This window comes from Pteropus vampyrus, unplaced genomic scaffold, assembly GCF_000151845.1.
Source record: "Pteropus vampyrus isolate Shadow unplaced genomic scaffold, Pvam_2.0 Scaffold98, whole genome shotgun sequence".
NCBI classification, from domain to species: Eukaryota; Metazoa; Chordata; class Mammalia; order Chiroptera; family Pteropodidae; genus Pteropus; species Pteropus vampyrus.
The window spans coordinates 4,111,761-4,138,895 of record NW_011888879.1 but is presented as its reverse complement, the minus strand read 5'-3'; the positions used below and the strand labels follow the sequence as shown (position 1 = coordinate 4,138,895).

The window sequence follows — 27,135 nt, the reverse complement described above, 5'->3', positions numbered from 1 at the left end:
GGATGCCTTAACTGAGGGAATAAAGGAAATAGGACAGGATTGTATGAAGTAATGAATTAATGAACTTTTGTGGAGACGTTTTGCGTTTTAGATTCCTAGGTCACATCTAGATGGAAACATCTGGCAGTTCAAAATATGAGTTATATTTAAAAGAAGAATCAGAAAAGGTATCAGCTCACCAATCTAGGTGACTGACGGTGCTGTAGGAGAGTTCGGTATCGCCAAGGAAAGCCTGTGATAATGCATTTATTTTTCTGATAGAACCGCCTACGCTGGAAGATCTAGAACCTCCATTTAACACTCCGTTCCAAGAAATAGTGGCCAATCAGCGCATTGCATTTCCATGTCCTGCAAAAGGTGTGTAATAACTCGGACCTGTGGGCCTTGGTGTAATGTTATATTGTTCCAGAATTCTTTATTGAGCCTAAAACATCTTTATAAAATTCCACTTGTCCATCCTTGTTACAACACTTGGGCATAACAGAAACTAAACCCACTTTCAAATAACAGCTCTCTGAAGAGGTAAAATTCCATCACAGGTATTTTATTTCCTTCAATGGAAAGACTTTCCATTCTCTCAGACTTGCCTCGTCCAGTGTGTTTTCCATGAAGCTCATACGTTTTTCTGTCACTTCTTAGTTCCTTCTGTTTTAACAAGACTGCTCTTTAAGATGTGGCAGCTGGGGCTATTCAAAATATTCCACGTTTATCTCACCCAGTTAGAAGTATACATTAGGACCATCTCCTTGTTTTTTTCTGGACACGTCTCTTCTGAAAACCTCTTTTCTTAGATTTATCCTCTACTGGTCATTGTACAGCCCTCTGAGGCTAATTCAAGCGCCTTCTCTTCCTGAAGTCCTGGGTTTTCTATCCACCATGCTTCCTCTCAAAATATTATTAGCATCTCTCTTCAGGTGGGGTATGAAAGAGGCACCGTCACTATCACCCTTATTCCAGATGGCCAGTAGGCGATTAAAGACATCCTCTCTTTCACATGTGCGTTTATCTGCAATGACTCAAATGGGTTTGTGGCAGTTCTGACAAAGTCCAAACAGCATGCTTCCCATAGCCTCCAGGAGGGCTCCGAGCTGCTGGTTCCATTCCTGCTCCCACAAGTGTCTCTCAGCCCTGAAGGCAGCAGCCGTTGAAGGTCCTCGGAGCTGCCTGTGTTTCTGTAGCAAAACTTTGCATCTCTCAACAGTAGCTCACAGCAATGATTGTTTTCTACCAGCATTAAAAGATAACTTTAACAAGCTTTTCAGACATCAGAAGAAGTCTCAATAGCTATTCCCAGAGCCAATGAGGGAGGGAAGCAAAGCACGGAGAGGAAAGCTTCAGAAGGGTTTAAGTTTAGGTGAGTGCTGTGGGCACACCTGCCGCTGGACCCCTGCCAATGGCGCTGTTGCCCCTTGCTCTCCACTTGGACTCCTGGCCCCTGTGCTGGCGTGGACATCCCTTTTCCAAGCTGTTTTGATTTCCCTTTTCCACTTCGGAAAACCACCTCTTCTTTGTCCTCCTTTCTTGCCTGGGATATAATTCTCGAGTTTATTTAAAGTAGCTAGGTGCCTTTTCATTATCTTTTGCAATGAATTTCATCTTGTCCATGGTTGTTCTACTATTTTCAAATTCAAGATAATGTAACTTATTTCTTTGATCATTCATTTGCTTTTTCATTTATTAACTCAACAGATATTAATTGAGAAGTCTGAATGAAATCCATAAAGGAATGAGCAGGTGTAAAAATATGAGGAAATGATCAGACCTCCTTTTCCTGTAATAGCGTAGACCACTGTGGTTCCTCAGCTCTACCTCCTCTTCCTCCTCAGTCAGTTTTATGGACAACACAGTGAAACAGGCCAATTTTTTGCTTTATTTTTTTTTCATAAATACAGATTTCGTAATCACCTTTATAAGTCCTTAACTCAATTTACATTTAGCCTTAATGACACTTTTTTTTATTTTCCTGCCATTCTTTTGTACTTGCCTTTAATTATATGACCATTCTTTAATATTTTTATTATCCTTTAACATAAGATTAGTAATGATGTCTTTTGTAACCGTTCATTTTATTTAATGTGCTTTCTTTCCATCTTTATAGGGATTAAGTAAATTTTAAAGTGCTTATAATAGTGCCTGACACATTGGGAAATAAATACATTCTTAGTACAAAGTTAATGTTTGTCTATTTCCAATATGTCCTTTAGCTTATTGTGCACCTCGCGATGGTTTTATCCTTTGTATTCATAAGCACATCACTTCTATTCACGCTGTTAATCATAAATAAATCCAGGAAATTAATTCTGCTCACTGCTTTCTCAATTCTCTTTTCAGTATAAAAAGTCAGGAATTATTCTGTTGCCCTGTGTTTAACAGCATGAGAGCTCCAGAAGGTGTGGATAATAGAAGTTCCTCATCTTTACTATATCAGGCCTATTTAAAATGTGAATTATAAAGCACTATTTCTTTCCATCATTTATGCATTCTGCTTGGTTGGGCAATCATCGTGTTGTATTCCTACGATAGTGTCTTAGTTTTGCCCTTCCTTTATTTTTATCCCCAAACTCTCCCCATATCTAGTCCATTTGATCAATATAGTCTTTTTCTCCCACCAATTACCATGAACTCACTCAAGAAAATGCTTTGCTTTCCATACTGTCCTCTGAATGTCTTGATAAAAATAACTCTGATCAAACTCTACACTAATCAGGAATTAGAGGTACTAAATACTACAGTCTCTTCAAAATTCCATGCCAGGAGAAGTATCTTGAAAGTAACATTGTACATGAGGGTACAAATTGCAGTCATAAGAAAAACTTTATTTCTCTTCAGTATACTTACATATTTATAGTGATTTTTTAATTTTGTTACAAAATATCACAAGGATTTAATTTCTCATTTAGGTACCCCCAAACCAACCATCAAATGGTTACGGAATGGTAGAGAGCTGACAGGCAGAGAGCCCAGTATTTCTATCTTGGAAGATGGCACATTGTTGGTTATTGCTTCTGTTACAACATATGACAGTGGGGAATACATCTGCGTGGCAGTCAACGAAGCTGGGACCACAGAAAAAAAATATAACCTCAAAGTCCATGGTAAAATAACATAAAAGTGCTAAAATCGTGTGATTGAATATGTGACATTTTCAAATTATTATATATGTTATTTTCTCAATGTAGTAGTATTTAATATTAATGTGAATAGAAGTGTTATTAAACAGAACAGTGGTGATCTGATTGCATTATCAATTGCTTGACTTGATTTAAAATTTCATGTAATTTTTTATTGTGACTTTATATCATTCAAAATTCAAATGGTAGGAAAAGATACATAGTCAAAAGTCTCATGATCCTGAGCTGAGGCATCTACTCATTCTCCGTAGAGGCAAAGAAAGTTATTAATTTTTATGTACATGTGTGTGTGTGTCTTCCCAGAGGTACTTATGCATATGCAAGGAATGAATGTATATTTTATCCTCTTTTTATCCTCTTTATAAAAAGGTACACATATAGGAGAACATTATATCCAGTACTCTGCACCTTGTCTGCATCACTAAATAATCTATCTTAGGGATTATTCAATATTCCTAACTCTTATTTATACCTACATAGCATCCCATTATGTGGTTATACCATGATATACCTAACCTTTCCCCATTAAATGATAAATATTTCGATCATTACCAGTTCTTTGCTATTATAAGTAACACTTCAGTGAAATTGATGTTTGTCATTTTGTCAAAGGAAATGTAGCTTTTGAAATTTGATGGATATTGGCTTCCATAGACATTGGGCAAAATTCATTCCTATCAGGAAAGTAATGAGCCCCATGTGACATGTTAGGACCCTAGCAGTTTGTATTTCGAATTATATGTGGAACAAACAGCTTCTCCTTTAAATTTACCCTCAAATTTATTCTCAATTCAAAACCCTGAAATACTAATTAAAGTAAAAATTCAATAAGAGTTACTTTTAAATATATTGGTTAGGATGTTTCATTTTATATTACAGCATGTCTTCAATATAACCAGCCTTTCTAGCTATCACATCCTTCAGAATTTATTTTAAAAGGCCTGTGATTTATAAAGAAACTTTATAAATCAGATTTATTACAAAATTATCTAGCCACGACTCTTCTCTTTTTGCAGTTCCTCCAGTAATTAAAGATAAAGAACAAGTAACAAATGTGTCTGTGTTGGTCAACCAGCTGACCAGTCTCTTTTGTGAAGTTGAAGGTGCTCCATCTCCCATCATTATGTGGTACAGGGATGATGTCCAGGTAAATGCAGAAATCCAAACATGCATAACTCCTTGCCTCTGCCTTGAATAAACGGTGCAGATGTGACTTTTTTTAATAATAATACTATAAAAATTTTACTTCGATGTTTAATTATGCATGTATATTAGGATTGGAAATAACGCTGACCATTTTGGCCCTTAAAGGTGACCGAGAGCAGCACCATTCAGATCGTGAACAACGGGAAGATATTAAAGCTCTTTAGAGCCACTCCAAAAGATGCGGGAAGATACTCCTGCAAAGCGGTTAATGTTGCAGGCACCTCGCAGAAGGATTTTAACATCGATGTGCTAGGTAAGGAAAACATTCTTTTGAAAACCTCCGATTCAGATGCATTTCTTATATAGGATAGAGCTAACTGTTTGAAAGAGTAAAGAGATAAAAAGTAAACTGATAGAAGAAATATCATTCATATCATCTATCATTATTTTTGTCTTCAGTAGTGGTTAAACAGAATATTAATGATATATAGAAAGTTTAAAGGTATTTATTATTTATCATACTGGGAAGTCTATGGGTATTTGACACTGTCTTGTACATAAAATAGCAAATTACTACCCTTGCCAGTTTCTCCAAGTAGGCGGGCAGGAAATTCTCTGGGAAGTAACTATACAGGATGATGAAGAGTAAGACTCATCCATGCTCTTGATGTCTCCTGAAGCTGCTAGATTGTATTGAGCTGGGGAAGAGAAAATCCACCTTCCCCTGCATTCTAATTAGTTCTTGTAACTAAATCATCTCAGGCCTGATTCTAATTAAGAGGGGAGAATTCTGAGAGCAGGTAGTTGCCATGATAAATTAGGGTATAAATCATTTAAAAATTTTTCATGTAATCATAAATTTAAATTTTTATAATTTTAGTGTGTCAAATTACATTTGCCAATTTAAGTTTACAATATGATAAAATGACTGCCTCTCTTTTTGGTATTTTGCTCATCAAAATAGGCATATGATTTGTTAATCTGGGGTGGCAGTCTAGGAACTGGTGCTGCATTAAAATTAGCACACATAAACTGCTAAAACAAAGCAATCCCTCTCCCTAGTCTTCCCAAAGCCCGAAGTACTTTGCATTTCCTCTACCAAAATTACCATCATTATATTTAAGTATAGGCTATAAAAAGAAACAACCTAATCTTTTCTATCATTAGTCTCATTGGCGTTATTTCTCTTGACACTGATTTACTTGGACCGCTCTCTGTGTGCTGATGACTCCTAAATTTTTATCTCCAGCTCAGACTTCTTCTCTGAACTCTAGTGATATAGATCTAATCTTCTCCACAGGCTCTTGACTTGAATGTCTTAGTGGCATAGCAAACAGAAAGGTCTCAAGGAGTACCCGTTCTGGTCACCTTTAGTGAACCCTCACAGTGACCAGCACCTCCATCCATGCACTTGCTTCTGCCAGACCTGATATTTATTCTTCCTACCGTCCTCTCTCCAAATCCTTAAATCTACATCCTCTTAGGTCTACTTCCTAATTCTATTTTAAATTTTTTACTCTATTCCATTACCACTATGAAAGTATCATTTATCAATGTAATAGATCAATGTAATAGCTTCCTAACTGCTCCGCTTCATCCACTCTTTGCCACTGGAATTTACTCTTCATTCAGCAGCCACCTGTGGTCTTAAAACACATCTGATCACACCCTTCCCCTACTGAAACCTTCTAGTGACTGGTCATTGCTCTGAAAATGAAGACCAAACACCTTAACATGATATGGAGAGAGGATTAGAAGGTCAGGAAAGTGTATAGGAGCTCGATATATGCTTGATAATTCTGAGAATAAAAACTAGCATAGTCAAAATTGTATCTCATATCCAATTTTAGCATAAGAACCCTTTAAAAGAGACAAGAATAATAGATTTCAAATAGCACTATGGTGTAATATGTGGAATTTGAACATTATAAGGTTGACATTAATTATGCCATTATCTAAAATATATAGCAGTAGTAAATTGTATTATATAAGCTTCACTGCTCACTTATATTCTAAACTTATTTTGTACATGGGTTTAGTACTCCTCAATATGAACAAAATGAGTTTTATAATACCCTAATTCTTCCACATAATTGTCCAACTATCAAGGCTTTCATGAATGTGTTCCATATTTGGTTTTTGGTACATAAAGGGATTACTGTGTGATACTTTGAACAATAAGATCTTGTTGAAATACAATAGAAATTATTGATGATCTACTCTCCTTCCCCCTACTCTTTTTGCTAAGTCATGGATTTTCATGATAAAATGTCTTTGTTCAAGTCCCACCCACCATAATAGGTGCTAACTCCCCAAATGAAGTCTCAGTTGTCCTCAACCATGATACAACCCTTGAATGCCAGGTCAAAGGCACTCCCTTCCCAGTTATTGGCTGGTTCAAAGATGGCAAGTGAGTATCTTTTCTGTGTTTGTTACAAGGGTCCAATTGATAGGAAATAGATGTATAAATTAATACATGTGGATTTTCTCCCTCTTAATTATTTTACTACCCAGAGTATTATTAAATGAACATGAAGGAAGAACAATATTGTTCAAAAAATGGTCTCAAAGTCTTATAATACTTCTTCATTCTTATGAATTACAAGGCTCTTTATAATTGCTTGTAATTTGTTTTAGAAACATAGAAGAATTCGAATTCATTATAAACCTAAATAATCTGTCCACAGGCTAAGAATAAAAAATGCAGGATGCCAGGACAGAGATAATTTTGGCTTAACATACAGTTGTTTTAATTATTAAAAGTAAAATGTGTTTATGACAGCAAGGTGAATACTTAAGCTAGTTCCATATGTGGGCAAAAAAGGAACAAATACGGAACAGCAATTAGATGTTTTCCATACTTCAAGTTCAAGGACTGCTGAGCTTTGCCCACACTGATATTTCTTGTGAAAGCTTATTTCTCGCAGCATGGCCGCAGTTCGTGTATTATTATGGTTTCTGAGAGCAGCTATATAAAGACCTAAGGAGCAAAAAGTAAAGATTTGCAGTATGTGAAATACAGGATTGTATGTAAACTTTTAACAGATCAGTAGGAAAGACAAACAACAACAACATAGAAAAATGCATGCAGGGTAGGAACAGGCAAGTAAAAAATATACAGTTCAGCAATAAAATGTATTGAATGGTGCTCGCCCTCAATAATTTGCAGAATATAAATAAAAATAATACAGTGTTGTTTCTCATAGGTCAGATTGGCAGAAATAAAAAGGTTTGGAAATATCAAGTATTGGCTGGAGTGTGGGAAATGAGGATACAGTACTCTGCCAGGGACAGTACATTAGCGCTCTGAAAGGCAGTTTGTTGATACTTATTAAAATTTGAATGCTCATGTGCTGTAACGTAGCAATTACGCTTCAGTATTTAGGAGTGGGACGCAGTCGTGGGCAGGCTCGTGCAATAATAGTCCCTGCAACACTGTGATGAAGGAGAGCGAAAACTGCCTGAAGCCTGCCACTAGGAGAGTGGGTAGTTAACTTAGGCAACGTTATCCTGTGAAACACTGTGCAGCAATTAAAAAGAGGAAGATCAAACTATATGTGCCAAAAGTTATCTCCATAACTTGAGTAAAAGGAAAAGTAGAACAATAACATAATATCAGTTATGTATAAAAACTTTAGATTCCTTTGGAATCATTTATGGGTGAAAATGTTTAGAAAAAATATGCAGAAGAATACCAGCCAAATTGATAATGGCGAGAAGTCTAGAGAGAAGACTCACATTAGGGGGAAGAAACCAAGGAGATATTTTCTTATTATGATGCTTACCTTTTTTGTTAAAATTTTTATGTTACTTGTATTATTAATAATTGATAAAAGTTTCGAAGTTACTTAAGTTTAAATAGCATTATCAAGTATACTTCAAGTACACTTCGTTTAAACAGTTAAAATGCATTAAGCTAAGATGCTTTATTTTCTAAGCTTTCGAGAACTTTATACGAAATGTCATACCAAGTAATAGTAAAAGATGCTAGAAAATCAAATGTGTTTTCATTTAAGCTTGTAGTCTGACTAGTGGCTTATTACTATAGCAGCGCATCTAATTATTTATCACGTGACTGAGTCACTACAACTTCTTAAAAACTAGCCATGGTCTTCTTAAAAGAAGGTCAATGGATTTTATGACTCTTGGGATATAATAGACTTTAATAACCATGATGTTTCAAGTATTAAGTAAAGCTACTGCCAATTATATAAAGTGAGTATTTTACAGTAGTCTGTAAATAACTCTGTATAGTAGAAAAAGACTTCCTTTACATCTATATAATTTGCTTTTGGCATAAATATCTTTCAGTATTTATGATTATAAAAGCATTTATTCTTATTACAATATGTACTTTTTGAAAAAGTTGGCATGATCATTGCCTTTAGTTAATAATAACCATTCATTCTATTGTGAATACTTTTCCAGGTATTACAATGATATTGGTTTAAAAATAATACTGGTTGGCCTGAAGCTCCTATACTCTTGGTTTTTCTTTTCTAAATAATGGTAAAAATTTTGGCTATGCAAACCAAAAACAGACAAACAAACAAAAAAACAAACAAAATAAAAACAGAAGAAAAGGAAGAAGGGATGAATGAATGAAGTAAATAATGACTCTGCCGGGTCTCTATTAATGTTCAACAAGTAAAGCTTGAAATGAAACTTTTCATCTCAAAGTGATAATATCTAACTTTCACTAGTAAAGTGGTTTAATAATATCATTCTTCTGAATAGAAGTATTAATCACATCATTGTAATATTTTTAGATTTATACTGAAAAATTCAACTTGGATTCATATTTTTAACCTCTTATGACTTCATGATTTTTGTTGTGATTAATAAGAAAGAAAACATAGAAAAGTAAAAATGGAATAAAATTTTGTATTTTCTAGGCCTTTATTTTTGGGAGATCCTAATATTGAACTTCTAGACAGAGGACAAGTTTTGCATTTAAAAAATGCACGGAGAAGTGACAAGGGACGCTACCAGTGTACTGTGGCCAATGCAGCTGGCAAACAAGCCAAGGATATAAAACTGACTGTTTATAGTAAGTGTGACTTTAAGCTTTTTATTTATCATCGATTCTTAGTATAAATTGAAAAAACAGAGTTTATTCTAATGTTAACTGCTCTTTTAATCATAGTGAATAATTGCAAATGCTACTTATTTTAGAAGAAAGCCTATCTTCATGTGTTTTAGGCTAGAATGTCACATCCAAATTTATCATTCAGCGTGGATTTCTTCAAGTGGTCACGTGGTTTTCGTATGATCTCACTTAAGAAGTCAGGTATTTCCTAAGTGGTTAGTATATACATAAATGTCTATATCCTTAAAGGAGTAAAAAAAAAAAAAAAGCAACAACTAAAAAGAGTAGAGATGCATGACATAGAATAAAGCTGATGATGTTGATGATGTGCAAACAACTCAGTTGTTCTATTTTCATTCATTGTAGCATTTAGTAATATTTTAAAAGCCTATGTTTGTGCTCTATTTTCTCCCAGCTATGTCCCAACGAGAGACACACAGCCTTCATTTCACTAAAATTATCAATACCCCCTGCGGAAGGTAACTGTCAGAGTTATTTTACTTCTCAGGCACAGAACCGCAAAGAAGGCACATGAATATTATGTTGTTGACACAATAGAAAGGTATAGAATTCAGTAGGTCAGTCATATTCGTTGTGGTTCTACTGCACTGTCTTCTGTGTTTCTGTGGAGTATGATACTCAGGAAAAAGTTAAGATACTTCACCTCTTTACAAGATCTTCCAAATCCAAAGCAGTCACCTAGTCACTATCACATTGCACCTGAAAGGCAGAGATGTACATTGTGCCTGAATTGAAACAGGAAGTGACGTTTATTCATTTGGCAGATTTAAGCAGTTGGTAGTTGGTATGTTGTTCTGCCATCAATTGCAGATGTTCTTTGAGTAATTTTTCTCAGTTTCACAAATACAAACTTTCAGAGTAGATCTTTTTCAGTATAAATGCTATTCCTTTGTAAAACATTCATAGAGGATAAGGAGTTGTTTGAACCTACATTCTTGCCTTCATGAATGTATTGTTTAAATACTTAGGCTAGCCAACTGATTTAGTCGATTTGAGCCAAAAGTTTGTTATGCTGTTATAGATTAACACATAACATAAATGGTTTCGAAGTTAAACTTTAAAGTCTGAATAAAATTTTCTTTCTTCTGATTTTAAAATTAATTTTTATTAATTAATTATCTATAGCAGGACTTGGTAAACCTTTTTTTTTAAATAATGGGCAAAATAATAAATTTGCAGACCATAAGACAAAGTCAAGGATATTACGTAGGTACTTACATAATAAAACAGAAATAAATTCCTACCAGTCATTTATTGATGAAATTCTGGTTTTTGGTAATTTTTTTTGTAAAGCAAGTTTACTGATGAAAGAATGGAATTCTTTTTGGGGAGACAACACTTTACTTAATTGGAGTTCAGTGTTAATGATCCCTATCACCAAAATCAATTGCAAATGTTTATCTGTAATACTGATCTGCAGTGAGATTTTATATAGTTCATCTTTGAAAATGTCTTTTCACACAGATAAGTACTGTCAAATGCTGATATCAGTTTACAAATAATATGATTTTAATTGACCATATTTATTGCTTAGAAGGCATTTATAGAATTCTGTTATATTCTCTTGATATTTGACTTTAAATATGCCATTTTACTGCTAATTAATCAATTTCAACTCAAGGTTAGATGGTAGGTCCTCACTTTCAGAGAGTAACGGACTTCGAATATGTAAATTTCTTTTGCCTTTTCATCAAGTTTTGACAAACATTGCTGGAACTGAAATTTGAGCAAAGAAAATATATCCACTGCAAATTTGTATGGGAATCGAGATCTCAGTTTTGTTTGACAGTGTGGGAAATGTACAAATAAGAATGACTACCACAGTATAAGTTTTGCATTTAAGTGCTGTTTTTGTCTGGAATTTTAGGCTGAATTCACCAGAAAGAATATCAAGTTTACAGCAAAACCAATTTCCAGAATTATTCAGTATTCAGTAATAGTGTTTTTTGAGGACAGCTTTCATTTAGAAAAATTTCAGTATGTTCTGAGCTCAAAACACTAAAATACAACTTTACCACCATTAAGGAATTGAATTACTGTGGGATGAGTCGTTATATTCAGCTTCCACTTATGACAAAAATTATTGGAACTGATGACGTATAGGTCCATAAGAGCAAATAAAATTGCCATGGACACAACTGATTCAATAACATGGATGTTCAACACTAAGTGCTTCTAATGAACAATATAAGGAATAAAAGTAGACTTTTAAAACCCTATGTTTTAATAAGCTTATAAATTTGTTTAAGTCTTTTCCTGCCCCCCACACATATATATATATTTTTAATTCCACACATATTTTTTACCATCATCAGTTGTAACACATCTTAGCAGATTACACTTCGGGTTGTAATGGATTAGTGTTTTTTTCAACTTCTTCGAAAATATTTTTGTTTGCAGTTGTTTCATGAACACTATTTTGAGAGGCTAATTCTTCAGTTTTTTCAAACGTGGCGTTGACTCCTCAAATAAACAAAAAATAGCTAAGCACGAATAGTAACGTCTGTCGTTTTTCTCAAGAGCCAAGTGTAGTAGACCTTACCTTAACTTATGAATGAGAAAAAATTGTGTATGTGAATGTATGTCACTATGAACTAGCTCTAAGAATGATTATCAGAAAATTAACATATTCTACACAGCACCCAGATCCTGTTTTCTAATATCCTACTCCATTAAAAGGCACCAGGGCTCCTTGGAAAAATGGTTAATCTAGGGCTGGAGCCAGGAATATGCAAGATGAGCCTGGAGCATGGAGTAGGATCAGAAAGTTAGAAAGTATGAACATAACAAAATGAGATGGGTATGTCAAAAGGACATAGGAGCCAACTGAAATAACTTCTGTTGGCCAAAACTAGAACAATTTGAACAAACAAAATAAATAATGTAGTATTAGATGATAACCCAAAGTATAAAATAAGTTTCCATCAGTCCATATTGATATAAAAAATTATTGAATAAATAAATTGGAGAGCAGAGACGAGCCTTTCAAATGGAATAATTCCAAATAAATTACATAGGTATTTCCCTCTCAAGGAAGGTAGAACATATACACAGGCTAGGAAGAGTGGTTCTTTTCAAAAGGAAGATGGGAAAGAGAGCAACTCTACAGTGGAAAAGCCTGGCAAAAACTACCTCGACCTGATTGTCAAGGTCAACATCCTCAGTGATAAGTAATATTGATAGTATGTACCCCTGAGACGACGTGATGAGAATAACACTTTACCTCTGTGATCTTCCTCCCAAAACCCAGAACCCCAGTCCAGTCATAAGAAAAACATTCCACAGAACATCCTATTCTAAAATAAAGTAATATGAAGGCATTAAATTCAGGCACATGCCATTTGATTTCTTTTAAATTGTGGCAATTATCACACGATCCTGGAATGACCACATTCAGAGTACGTAGCCGTTTTGAGCCACTTGAGTTGATTTTCCATCAGCAGAGTCCTCGTGTGCTGTGAGAGGTCAGCATGTGATTGCTGAATTATGGAAGATACACATGTAGCCAATTAGATGAGTAAAGCTGAGTGAATGAGGTCTTGGCAGTTCTAAAAAAAAAAAAAAAATGTAAGAAGCAAAAGTTAAAGATTCCACAGCTACTACCAGTAGCTAGTTCCGAAAGCAGTTGGACCGCTAGTATTTCTTGGGCAGAAGGCATGAAGTTGTATCACATCTGACATTTTTGCTCCCTCGGCCTGATTTCAAACATGTTATATCTACTTTAAGTGGGGTTTTATTTTGTTTTGTTTGTTTGTTAAACACAGCATTCTTAGTACTATATTATGACCTATTGGACTTAGATGAACCCCTGAAACTAAAGCTGTGACTGCTTTTTACTGACATCTGGAACCCAAAAGGGGGGTGACAAAGATGGACAAAACAGGAAATTAATTTTCAGTAGATAAATCACAGACTTCCTAATTAACTTTATAGTTACTTTAATCGCATTATGTTAATGTCTATAGCATCTAAGATTTTGATGCAGATGCTGAAGCTCAGACTTGTTTCTGCTCTGAAATCCTTTGTAGTTCCACCGAGTATTAAAGGAGGGAATGTCACCACAGAAATATCAGCACTGATCAACAGCATCATTAAACTGGAGTGTGAAACACGGGGACTTCCAGTGCCTGCTATTACTTGGTATAAGGACAGCCAGCCAATCATATCCAGCTCACAAGCACTTTATATTGATAAAGGACAATTTCTTCAGATCCCTCGAGCACAGGTCTCTGATTCGGCAACATATACATGCCATGTAACCAACGTTGTTGGAAGCGCTGAAAAATCGTTCCATGTAGACGTCTACGGTAAGGAAAACATACATGCTTTAACTATGTACCTTTCTGTCTCTGCTTTCTGATATGCCAGTTCATTCACGAATGAAGTCCTGGTGGGTTTGCTTCTTTTCAGTGCATGGGTAGGAATGGGAAGAATTTGTCCCATGATTTGAAAAAAATATTTTAAAAAGCTGCGGTTAACGAGAAGTGGTCCATTCATTTGGCCAACCATTTGCCCATGGCACTTGGAGCAGCCACACGCTTTGGTTGTTATGGAGAAAGTAAAGTAGTTGTCAGGATAAGATCATTCTCCGCTATTTGCCCTTTGGAAGCCAGACACGATATAATTGAGTACCCCACGATATTTAAAATAGTTGCAGATCAGCTGAGTCAAGGAATTCTTTCTTCAGCAGCCTAGAGGAAGATGGACACATGAAGATAGTTCCTATGGTCAAACTATGTGAGGAAAAAACAACGACAACAAAAAACCTTTATTTCATTAGGTTTCAAAGAATTGCCTGAAATATTACTTTTTTCTACCTAGTTCCTCCAATGATTGAAGGTGACTTGGCTGTACCTCTGAATAAACAAGTGGTTGTCACTCATTCACTGATGCTGGAGTGTAAAGCTGCCGGCAACCCGCCTCCAGTTCTCACCTGGTTAAAAGACGGTGTACCTGTGAAAGCCAGTGATAATATCCGCATAGAAGTTGGTGGGAAGAAACTGGAAATTATGAGTGCCCTGGAAGTCGATCGGGGACAGTATGTATGTGTGGCTACCAGTGTGGCGGGAGAAAAAGAAATCAGATACGAAGTTGATGTCTTAGGTAAATAAGGAAACGCCAACTGGATTCTCAGATTCATTGCCAAACCTGACTAGTTTATTAAATGCTTTTTTTTGGTCATGCAATAATAACACAATCTTAGAGAAAGTTTAGTTATCTGTTCAACTCCAGACTGCACATTACCAAATGGTAGATTTCTCACCAGAGGCCCAAGATCTAAAAACGCAGGTACATCTTCCACCGATTTGGACAGGTATACTTTGTATCTGTAAGTGCACAGGTGCATTTTACAGCTGGTTGCAGTGCGTGAGAACGTGCTTTTCTGTCACAAACACTGTCTGGACGATAGGAAGCTTAGTGTCTGGGCCTTGGGAGGTCACCTTGCAACCGTGAGTCTCTGCTTCCTTATAAGTAAACGATTTTTGACTAGAGGTCTGATTTTTGAAGTTCTCTTATTCATATGAAAATACGCAACATATAACATAAATCAACTTTATATTCAGATGGCATCAGCAGCACCATAACGCTAGATTAATTGAGAAAAATCCACAGTATGTCAAAAGTATATTCATCTATCCTGGCAATTGTGTATTGTAAATGTATTTTACATTTCAAATCCCCTTCATGTACCAAATTGCTACAATACTTAACCAATGTTCTAAACTGCAACTTAGTATTGCTTAAAGGGATGGTGCTTTTTTCCCTGTATATATTTCATTGCATGTTATATCTCTGTTGTTTTCTAGTGCCGCCAGCTATAGAAGGAGGAGATGAAACATCTTATTTCATAGTGATGGTTAATAACCTACTGGAGCTAGATTGTCAAGTGACAGGCTCTCCCCCACCAACTATCATGTAAGGGTTTTGGTATGTCTTCTAAATACCTACCACTTCTTTATTTGAGTGTTTTAGAGCTATCCTGAAAGAGATTCCATGTCACTAAAGAGTTGTATAAAATTATATTCTTTATATTCCTCTTTTAAAAGACACATTCTGTATACAAGGCAACTTTTACTTTATACTCACAGGGTCCTTAAATCTGCTCAATTAGAGGGATTCTATTTATGCTCTTAGAAATTACATTTTAAGTTCATAGAGACATACTACTAGGCAGTTTATCTGTTAGATCTTCCTGAGGCACTGAAATATTAAGTGAATGACTAAAAAGAAAGAAATGTAACAGACACATTGGGAAAATAGAGTTAACACACATATTTTTACCAATTCTTTTTTCTCATTCTTTCATTCACAAAGCATCTCTTGAATACTTATCTTTCATTTCCAAAGTGCAATGGGATATGCAGAGGGAATAAACTGTGTTCACATGTGATTATAAAACTGTATGGAAAGTGACAACTCATAAGAAATGAAAAAAATATAATATTATGTAATTTCAGGATTTTATTTTATAAATATTTTAGGATTGCATTCATTTTGCTAGTTAATATTTAAACATTTGAAATAAATAATATTTAGGAGCGTTTGCCCTAAATCCATAGAAGAATGAAGAACTCAACACATAGTTACTGGGTTCCAGCAACATGCCAACTTCTGCGTTAGGCCAAGTTTTCTTTTTTTCTTTTCCCCATTTATAGTTTATTTAATGAAGTAAGTAAATAGGAAATTAAACAAATAACACAATTGAGAATGTATATCTTTACATATGTATATAAAAATCTAACATAAATCTAGTTTCTCCAAGATACATACATATATATATATATATATATATATATATATATATATATATATGTACACACATATACATACATATGAATTTAGTTACGTATTTAAAATACATATTGAGACTTCTTTTTGCCTTTCTTCTGCAGGTGGCTGAAGGATGGCCAGCTAATTGACGAAAGGGATGGATTCAAGATTTTACTAAATGGACGCAAACTGATTATTGCTCAGGCTCAAGTGTCAGATACAGGCCTTTATCAGTGTGTGGCAACGAACACCGCTGGAGACCACAAGAAAGGATTCGAAGTGACTGTTCATGGTATGCTGAGGAAGGGGTAACAGCATTACATTTGAAATTAATTTACGCATTGTTTCGTTACGAAATTCAGCTTGCAGCTCTGGCTAAATCTTGAGTTGTGGAAAGTAATGTAAAGAATGTGAATGTGAGTTGAATAATGGTAGATTTTACGTCACTGTACTAACACAGAGACTTTCCCTAGAGATATCACATGAGTGAATACAGACAGAACTGAAAGGTTAGCAAGCGTGTTCTGCGTAGAAAGTTGGGGTCTGAGGAGTGAGACCAAATAGGGTAAAGGAGGCAGCAAGCCAACTCCGAGCAGAAGAGTTGGTTAGGTCAACATCGAAGGATTTAACCAAAACCCGAGGGAGTGCGACTGAAGGCGTTTCCAGGAATGGAGGCCGAGGATGTTACGTGAGACCCAGGGCATGCACGTGCATTCGTAAAACCGACACAGTGGTGTTAGCACCACTAATCTAGTGACAGAAGCACATTTCCACCAGGTTATTATGTGTCTCACTTGCCGGCGGACCTTGGGGAAGGAGGGACTGGAACAAGAAACTGGAGAGCCGCTGGGGAGTCACAGCCTAAGAACTTCATCAACTTCGTTTTCCCTTCTGTCTGTGCAGGATGTTTTTTTGTTGTTGTTGTTGTTTTGAGGTTTTGTTTTGTTTTGTTTTTATTCCCCCCCTGCTTTTTCAATTCTGTGATGGAATATAGCTTTCCTGTGCCTCAGTCTCCATTCTAATTCCTGAGAGAGAGAATCCAGCGGGGAAATTAAGCTACCATCCTGGGTTCCATCAGCCTCGCTGGGAGTAGAGTCATGCACTGCAAATATGGGTGCTGGAAACTCACTCTGATCTAATGAGGAAGGGAGGGTCAAAATAAATCAGGAAAACATAAAAGGTGTAAGCCGAACATACCCGTGGATTGCTATAAATACATTTTACTTATTCTTTGGAGAATTAGAGATCCATAGTTAAGAAATAAATAATTACTGAAAATGTAAATGAAATGCATGGGATGAAATTCTTTCTTTCTTTTTTTTTTTCAAAATAGGGATTTTCCCTTTTAAAAAAATTTGTTTCAGGTATTTGCATACAGATTTTTAAGTTTGACCCCACTAATGAATGGTTTCTGTTCCCTCCCTTCCTCCCTCCCTCGCTTCCTTCCACCCTTCTTTCCTTGCTCTCTTAAATCTAGTTCCTCCAACAATCAAGTCCTCAGGCCTTTCTGAGAGAGCTGTAGTGAAATACAAGCCTGTCACCTTACAGTGCGTAGCCAATGGCACTCCAAATCCATCCATTACTTGGTTAAAAGACGGCCAGCCAGTGAACGCTGCCCAAGGAAACCTCGAAGTAAGTATAAATATTGCTGAGCCCCAAATGAGAAAGCTCCACAGATCCTCCTGGAGTTAGCACTTTCTTCTTTCTTAATTATAGATTTTTCTGGACAGATTTTGCAGAAAATTTTTTAAAACAAGATGCGTTTTCTTTAGAGTTTTTTTAGAATTTAACTTAATATTTTGATTTGAAGAATGGAATTAATTAAAGACTAGTAACCTTAACAAGTATATCAATTTTAATATGTTGGTTGGTATTTTTATTATTTTGCTTTGTACCTGTTTTATCTATTGAAAAATGATGTTTCATGGATGAACAGTGTTCATAAATACTAAGTCCTCAGAGTATCCTCAATTTGTTCACAATAGATTGAGATTAGGGTAAAGTCACATCAACATTAACCTAACTGAAATAAGTTTTGAAAAACATATTTTAACTAGTTTATAAGCTTCAAGATGGCCGACACTCAATTCCTGTGAATAAATTCGCTCTGTATCCTTCACACTGACTATAGTTCCTGGCATATACCTATACCTCCGTACATATTTGTTGAATTGATAGGTAGACAGACAGACAGAGAGACAGATTTCAAACCTAGATAATCTAAATGCTGCATTTAAAAGTCCAGATTAATAGATACAGCTGCTAGAATCAAGTTGATTGACTGACGTGGGCTTGAACTTTGCTTGTGGTAAGTTTTCAGTAATGAGGGCTGTGCTGAGTTCTTTTCCTAGTACAAATGGTGGCTATCTGCTCCTTTATTGTTTTTATTCCAACTCCAATGGATCTAATCTTTGGCTAAGTATGAAAGTTTAAGCATGTAGCCTTCAAACGTAGTGCAAGCAAACAATTATTTACCTGGATAATAGGCATTATCACATAATCGTACAAAAGTATAATTGCAAACCATAATGAGTAATTTTAAGAGAAAATATGAAGAGATGTGAAAACCGATAATGAGGAAAGCCTTTAAGCATGAGAGTAATTTATGGAGAGAGCCTGAAGAATATGTAGGAGTAAATGGATGAATTAATGGAAGAGAACTGAGTAGAGTATTTCAGAGAAGATGTGCATGCGGAAACAAAGTAAAGTAAAGGAAATGACAGCTCTCGAAGACCTAAAAACAGGCCAATGGAGTAAGGAACAGAGAGCAAGGACGAGGGTATTAGGGGAGACCAGAGAGCGGGTAAGAGACATTTAAGTAATATTAGTGATTTTATTTTTACTACAAAGCAATGGGAGATCTTTAAAAGGTTTTAAGAGAGGAGAGAGCTGATCAGGTTTGCGCTTTATGTGGTACCCAGGACTCTTTTCAAGAATGGATTGAAGGATCAAGGGTCGACATTTGGAAATTAATTAGGGCTTATTTGTCTAGGTGAAAAAGATAGAAATTTGGCCTTACATGCTGGCCTTGGAGATGAGGATACATGGCTATATTTGAGAGTTATTTATTGGTTAAATCATTAGGGATCAGTGATCGATTGCTTGTGAAAGGTGAGAGAGAAGGAAGTATCAGGGTAAAGCTGAGGGGAAACTCACAGGAATCAGACCTCATAAATGCGTAGATTGCCATGTCACCCAGTGAGATAGGACACTGGAGGAGGACAAGTTTAAGGGGGAAAAATCTGTGATTTGTGTTTTAGACTTTTGGAGGTTGAGTTAATTTTGAAATAAACTAATGAAGATGTCAGGTATACTTTTGACTATATGGTTTTGGAACTCAAAGGAGAGGTCTGCCTGGAGATATTGACATGTAGATGACATTTGAAACCACGGTCACAGTTGAGTTAATTCAGGGGAAGATTAAAGAGTAAGAAGAAATAGGACAGGGAACTGACCGAGTTCAGAGTCTTAAGAAATTATAGCATTGAAAGGCCATGTGCAGAAGTCAAGAAGTAAATATAAATGTGTGAATGTTTTGCTTGACATGTTTAATACAGTACGGCTGGAGAATAATGGGAGTTTACACAGGAGTATATGGAGAGAAGATCATTTGGGTTCAGAATGTGGTAAGCCTGGAGAGCTACGCTGAGTTAGGATTTCATTCTGGGCAAAGTGGAGAGCCATGAGGAGCTTTGATGGAGGACTGGTAAAAGGATCAAATTTGCATTATAGACAAACTATTCTGGCAACGGTATGCAAGATAGATTAACAGTTTGGGAGGCTGGAGACACTGGAATATGAATTAAGCCATTATAATCCCATAGTGGCTGTGAGAATGGAAAATAGCAGCTCTGAGAAACGGAATAGTATAATTAATAGGCGAGTCACAGTGGCCTCTGAAACCCAGACGAATGGGAAAATAGTGGCTACCATTAAACAAGATTGGAAACGTGCAATGAGAAGTAGGTTTAGAGATACAAGGAAACAGTCGCAAGCCTTGTTTTGGGTATGTTAAATTTCATGTGCTAACCTGTCCATCAGATAGCTGGAACCACAAGTACTGAACTCAGGAGAGAAGCCGAGGCCAACGCTATAAATTTAGGAGTCTGCACAAGATTCTTCACTGAAGCCAAGGGTTTGGCTGAAAACTTTAAGAAAGTTAAGTTTCCTTTTTATGAGACAAGAGGAGAAAGCAGACTGTGTAATCTAAGAAAGTCAGAAGATGAGAACTGAGGGATAATGCTGTGTCATCAACACCTAGAGAATAAAGTGATGCAGAGAGTATGTAGTCAACAATGCCAAATGTTGTAGATGAGATAGAGTGTGAGATTACTACATAGGCTGCTGCATATTGTGATTGGAAGTTACTGGTAGCCTCTGAATAATTGATTTCGAAAAATAATTGCCGAATTGCCAGCCCCAAAATGATGGAGGCCAGTTGCAGTGGGTTTAAGAGAGAAGAAAAAACAGGAAGAAATTTATCTGTATTTCCATTACTCATATTTTATAATTTTATTGTTTTTCTGGCCCCATGACCATTTAATCAAAAAAGATTGTTGTTTTAAAACTATTTATGAAGTGTTATATAAATGTGACCATGTTTTTTCAAATAGCTTAAATTTTCATCACATACCTAATAGTTCAGTGCTAAGGTCTTTTATTTGGTGGCGTTTTATGACTTTACCAGCAGGCTAGGCTGAGGTTATTTTGTGTTTTCCAATGAGTAAGATAAGCATTTCAATCAAATTAGTCTATTTTCTTGTGCACGATGAAGTGATCTGGCTCTCATCTATCAAGAGATAATTAAGATATCATCATAAAATATAAATAGATATTATAAATTTAAATGAGTTTGTCTATCTCAGCATTTGTTTTCGAACCCAAGTGTAAAGTACCAAATGCTGTCATGCTTTCTGCTCCCAATTAGATCCAGTCTTCTGGTCGAATTCTGCAAATCGCCAAAGCCCTGATGGAAGACGCTGGCAGATACACGTGCGTGGCTACCAATGCAGCTGGGGAAGCACAGCAGCACGTTCGACTGCATGTGCACGGTAATGCCATCTCCACATCTGAAAAGACTGGCTCTGCAGCCTTTTCATTTAACGCGGTGGGCTCATCTACGGCCATGCCGCCCTGACCAAGCCCGATCCCGTCTGATCTCGGAAGCTAAGCAGGGTCGAGCCTGGTTAGTACTTGGATGGGAGATTACCTAGGAAGACCAGGTGCTGTAGGCATAAAAAATACAAAAAAAAGAAAAGAAAAAGAAATAAAGGATTATAAGCTGACAAGGTCCTTGTAATCTGTGAGGTCAACCAAGGGTTGCCTCACCTAAAAAATAAATAAATAAATAACATGGTGGGCTCATTTTTTATTGAATTATAGTGTGAAAGAAACGAACGTTTTAGTCTGTATGAAAAAAACTTAGATCATTTTTTTTGTATTACTGTAATTATAATCGATCATATTAAGACCTTTAGTTTCAGGTTGTCAAATAAGATGTGCTAGAGCTCAAAAAACTACCTTGTGTTTTAAATTATTTAAATTCTGTTAACTGATAACTTTGTGCAGATAACTTTTGTTGAAAGACAAAAGTTGCAGGGTTGTTCCTTAGCATTATCTGTGATTTTATTGCCTGCTTCTAGGAGGGGTTTTATGAGTAGAAACTATCCTTGACTTAGGATCTTCTCTTGTGTGCTTTAATAATAAGTCTGGTGGCTGTGGAACACCTCATGAATATTAACAGCGTCACCATGAACTTGAAAGATTACTTGACCTTGATTATAAGACTTCAGATCTCTGGAGAGTCATCAGGAATGGCTAAGAAATGTAGGGTCAGACTTTCCTAATATAGTCAAGGATGTTGGCAGAGAGCTTTTCAAGAATTCCACATATATATCATTCATTTTCTCTGATTCACATGATTGCTTGTTCAACCATTCATTCATTCATTCATTCATATATTCACTCCACATTTCCTGAGCATTTTAACATTGGAGAATGCCCAGCACCTCACTTAATTCTCGGTATATAGAAGGCAGTCAGTAAATAGTTAACAAATACAAGAGTAAATAGTCAGTAAATGAAAAAATTTAAATTGAATATTGAATTCTTCTTTATCTACTTCTTTACATTTTTTTATTTAATCAACCAGTTAAAAGGTTCAGATCAGCAGTTCCCTAAATGTTTTCAATAAACCAATTTATTTTTTCCCCAGTTCCCTGAATATGAACACCTAACTTATGGATGTTGTACACACAAACCATGTTCCTTAAGGATGACCTTTATTTTTTTACTAACTTAAAGACCAGTGTCTGATTGTAGCCATCTTGGAATTGGCTCACCATGCTTGAGAGTTTGGGGACTGACCCTGCTCTCCCTTACATTGCCTTGAATTTACCTTGTTCCTCCCAAGGCCTAACATCTCTCCCTAGTGGTCTCTGGCGGCTGTCTCCAGCACAGACTCAGACTTTACTTCTGTCTCAGAGTGTGCTGTGGGTGGGCTTGTTCTTCTTTCCCCACTTTACTACCCCGAGTCTCCTTTTCTCCTCACAAGCTGTTTATCTTTTCCTTCCAACAATTCCAGTCCTTATCTGGTCTCCATTATTGGCTAAGAGAAAACAGTTACATGGGAAAGCTGGTTCTGTTGCAGCCACCTCACATACTGGAGTCAGGCCATCTTTGGTTTTAATTCTGTGCTAACCTTGGTAACCTTGAGCAAACCATTTTGAGCATCTGACTTGCAGAAAGCTTTTGAGGTTTAGAGGTGTTAGGTATAAAACTCCCACTTCTAGTCTCTCAAGTATCATCAAAAAGGACACTTTGTTCTCTAGACTGGCTTAACATACTTAAATAGAGACTCTATAATGAAGAACAGAGTGTAAGTCTCCAGAACTAGGAAGAATTAGACCTTATTGCTTGGGGTACCCAAACTTCTGTGTTTATAAAATTGTACATGTTGCATGTTAAAAATACAGCTTCCTGGGCCCAGTCCCAGATCTTCTAAAACAGCACCTCTGATGCAAGTGGTCCGTGTGCCATTGCTTGGAGAAATATTGGCCCAGACTCTAAAGACTGGCCTAGAGACTTGCCTGTGTAATCAAGAATGACTGAAAAGCAGAGTCCATGGAAGAAATCAAGAATCTCATCAAATACAGAGCAACAACAGAAGAGAAGAAGCACAGTCAATACTTAGGAAAAACAAGTCTATAAACGTAGTATCTGATTATGGTAACAAAAAAGCATGTTAGCCGGAGAGGCATTTGGAGTACACCTACATGGAACATAATCAGAGAGATAGGGAGCAAGCTGGAAAACATGTGGGTTAATGTGAAAAGTTAGAGAAATGGAAGGTTAGTCATTGTAAGGATTTATTAAAAACTACCAAATCAGATGAGGAATATAAAACAATCTTCTTGATATGAATCACAAATAGAATAGAAGTAAGATACAGTACTAGCTGAAAATGTTTCATCTAATACCATCTTGACTTGTCTGGATAATAGTTCATCAACCTGAATGTAGAATAAATGATAAAGTGAACTTTTAATTTAATACTTATTATGATCTATCTGGAGGAGGCAGTTGGCTAAGTGCATGTGACAGGAATTTGGACAGAAAGCTGGCACATCCTCTTGTCACTCATGATAGCAATGTTGTGTTGGATATAAATAGCTCCAAATTTGATTCTATCCTCTTCAATACTTGTATTAATAATTTTAGTGAGAATTGGAGATGTTTAAAAAAAAATAGGAGTTTCTAAGGAATTAGAAATCTCAGTGTAAAATGACAAGTTAATCTGATGTGAAAAACTACATAAGAATATGGTGGAAAAAGAGTAGTTTAAAGATACCACACATTGAAATACTTGATTCTTAATGGCTGTAGATATGATAATTCAGGTGTATAATAAAGATAATCAATCTTAGAAGTCAGTGATAGAAGCTTACATATGAAGAACGAGAGCGGAATTAGCACTGTTGAACTATTTCTGACTGCCTCCAAAGTATTATAGCTAATTCTGGTGCTATATATTAAAAAGAACATTGAAAAATCTATAGGGAAGCAGCTGTCATTTAAATGAGTTCATTTATTACTTTATTTAATGAATTCTGTAGTTGCCTTTTAAGTTAGAATTTGTTTTTATCCCAGCCTTTATCGAGGGGATTCAAGCAAATGAGCATTTATGATACTCGTCACCCAAAAGTGTTCAGTCCTAAGAAACTCAGCTTTCAATTTGTTTAATGTTTTCCTTTCTTATGAAAGAGATCATCAATGCTTTCCAAAAGGTGAAGTAAGGGTGCATGGTCTCCTGGACTAGAAGACCGAGTCATGATGATGAGAAAAGGAACATTCTCATGATCCCCTGGGTTTTCTGGGGGAGTTCTATCTTTTAGAGAAGACAGAGGCTCTCAGTAGGTGGTCCTTTTTGATCATCAAAGTTTTGTAATTCTGGAAGTTCTAATTCTCTAGACCAAACTATGAAATTATATCTAAACCTCAGATATTTGCCAACTGAGACAGATGTTTCCACAAACAAATAATTATTTGGGGTCTAATGGCTCAAGCATTCATTTCATCTGCACTTAATCATTTCCTGGGAAAATTCAACCACGGTGAAGCGCCCAGAAGTTCAAAGTTGTAGGTAAAAGCATGGGCTTTGAATTTGGGCTCCTGTGCTACCAGGTGATATCTGTAGAACAGTGAGTTTAGATGTTAACTATTTGAAAGTTCAGGTTCTGTAGAATGGGAAGGATAATGAAAATGCCATAATTGGGAGGTTGTTGAGAGGATTAAATGAAAGACTACATACACATGAAAAGCTTGGTCTGGTGCCTGGTTCCTAGTCATCATCGGTAAATGGAAGCTCATGACTCTTTTGGCCAAAGACGTTTTTAGCTTCTGGTCCTTCTCACTGCACCAGCATTTTAACAAGTAGGGCTAAAGTCCTGTTGCCTTTACTTTTGGCCAAGACCCATCTGGGGTCTGTATTAGTTGTCTGGTAAAAACATTAGTAGAGTACCCCTTAATTTAATTTTATTATTTCAAAGTATTTGCTTGGCTAACATCTGCTGACACTCACTTAAAAAAAAGATTTCTCTATCATTTCTGTGTTTCGCTTAATAGCTTACTTGTGGCCTAAAGGAGACTTGGGAATGTCGTAGGGAACTTTCTTTCTTAATGGATAACTTCAGTTCAGGACTCTACGATACTGTTTTCTCAGTACAGATGAATTTATTACTCACTATATCATAATTTGGGTAGTTAGGGAGGATTAGCTCACCCATATCACTTTTAGTTATGTATTAATTCACATGTAACCAACATTTGAAAAAGTCAATTCAGGCCTTTGAATGATTAAAGAAATAGGCAGAATCTAGCCTATGATGTGTCCAGAAGACGGTATTGTGGTTTTGGCATGATTTGCTCATGTAGCTTTTGGAAGAAGGAAAATAGAGAGAAAAGACCAACAAGCTGAATGGAATTCAACCTCCTGCTTGGAGTATGCAGACATCTTCTCATTGTTAACATAACACGTTGTTACCTTACTAATGCTTCTGTCTAGAAACTTCTTTGCCTAAATTCAAAATTGCAAGACTATCCCTTTAAATGCTAGAAGGGAATAATTGAACTTATATTTGTATTTACTTTTTACCTAAAGATGTCCCAGCACCGTTTGTTGCAAAGGCTATTTTTTTTTCCCACTGAATGGACTTGGCACACTTGTTGAAAATTATTTGACTTTAAAGGTAGGGGTTTATTTCTATAATCTCAGTTCTATTCCATTGTCTATCCTATGCCTGTACCACACTGTCTTTTTTATTCCTTTTTTCCCCAGCTTTATTGAGATATAATTCACAAATAAAATTATACATAAAGTGTGATGATTTGATAGTCACCATGCTGTACATTAGGTCCCCAGAGTTTATTCATCTTAAAAATGAAATCTTGTACCGTTTGACCAGCATCTCCCCATGTCCCTACTCACCAGGCCCTGGTAACCACCATTCTACTCTCTATTTCTATGAGTTTAACTCTTCCACGTTTAAGTGAGATCATATGGTGTTTGTCTTTCTCTATCTGGCTTATTTCACTTAGCATAATGTCTTATAGGTTCATCCATATTGTTTCAAGTGGCAGAATTTCCTTCTTCTCGTGATTGAATTATATCCCTGTGTGTGTGTGTGTGTGCATATGTGCATGTATGTGTATGTGTGTATCACATCTATTTTATCCATTCATCTGTCGGTGGACACTCAGCTTATTTCCATATCTTGGCTATCGTGAATAATGCTTCAATGAACATGGGAGTGCAGCGATCTCTTTGAGATATTGATTTCATTTCCTTCTGATATATCCCCAGAATTGGGATTGCTGGATCATATGGTAGTTCAGTTTTTAATTTTTTGAGGAAACTCCATACTGTTTTCCATAGTGTCTGCACCAACTTGCATTCCATAACAGTGTATGGGTTCCTTTTTCCCCACAATCTCTCCGACACTCGTTATCGCTTTTATTTTTTTATAATTACCATCCTAACAGGTGTTAGGTGTTATCTCATTGTGGTTTTGATTTGTGTCTCCCTGACAATAAGTGGTGTTGAGCACATTTTCATGTTACCCTTGGCCATTTGTATGTCTTCTTTAGAAAAATGTCTATTCATTTCACATCCTTTGCCCATTATTTAATTAGATTATTATTGTTATTGATTTGCCATTGAGTTGTATAAGTTTCTTATATATTTTGAGTATTAACCCCTTATCAGATGTATAGTTTGCAAGTATTTTCTCCCATGTCATAGGTCGCCTTTTCATTTGGCCGATGGTTTCTTTGCTGTGCAGAAGCTTTTTACTTCAATGTAGTCCTACTTGTTAATTTTGCTTTTCTTATTTGTGCTTTTGGTGTCATATCCAAGAAATCATTGCCAAGGCCAATGTCCTTATGTTTTGTCCCTACGTTTTCTTTCAGGTCTTCCATTTA

General features: G+C 36.1%; 1 protein-coding gene and 1 pseudogene across 1 annotated transcript in view; both read left to right on the top strand.

Moving 5' to 3' along the window:
* Window positions 1-27,135, top strand: part of HMCN1 (hemicentin 1) — a 408,502-nt gene that overhangs the window by 223,413 nt on the left and 157,954 nt on the right. Inside the window, exons 26-36 of the mRNA XM_023533191.1 lie at window positions 2,901-3,095; window positions 4,148-4,278; window positions 4,443-4,590; window positions 6,561-6,687; window positions 9,173-9,327; window positions 13,416-13,694; window positions 14,209-14,490; window positions 15,195-15,303; window positions 16,281-16,450; window positions 17,636-17,790; window positions 21,086-21,209. Of these exons, the coding sequence (XP_023388959.1) occupies window positions 2,901-3,095; window positions 4,148-4,278; window positions 4,443-4,590; window positions 6,561-6,687; window positions 9,173-9,327; window positions 13,416-13,694; window positions 14,209-14,490; window positions 15,195-15,303; window positions 16,281-16,450; window positions 17,636-17,790; window positions 21,086-21,209 (1,875 nt within the window). The remainder of the gene's footprint in view (window positions 1-2,900; window positions 3,096-4,147; window positions 4,279-4,442; window positions 4,591-6,560; window positions 6,688-9,172; window positions 9,328-13,415; window positions 13,695-14,208; window positions 14,491-15,194; window positions 15,304-16,280; window positions 16,451-17,635; window positions 17,791-21,085; window positions 21,210-27,135) is intronic.
* Window positions 21,274-21,392, top strand: LOC111742650 (annotated as a pseudogene).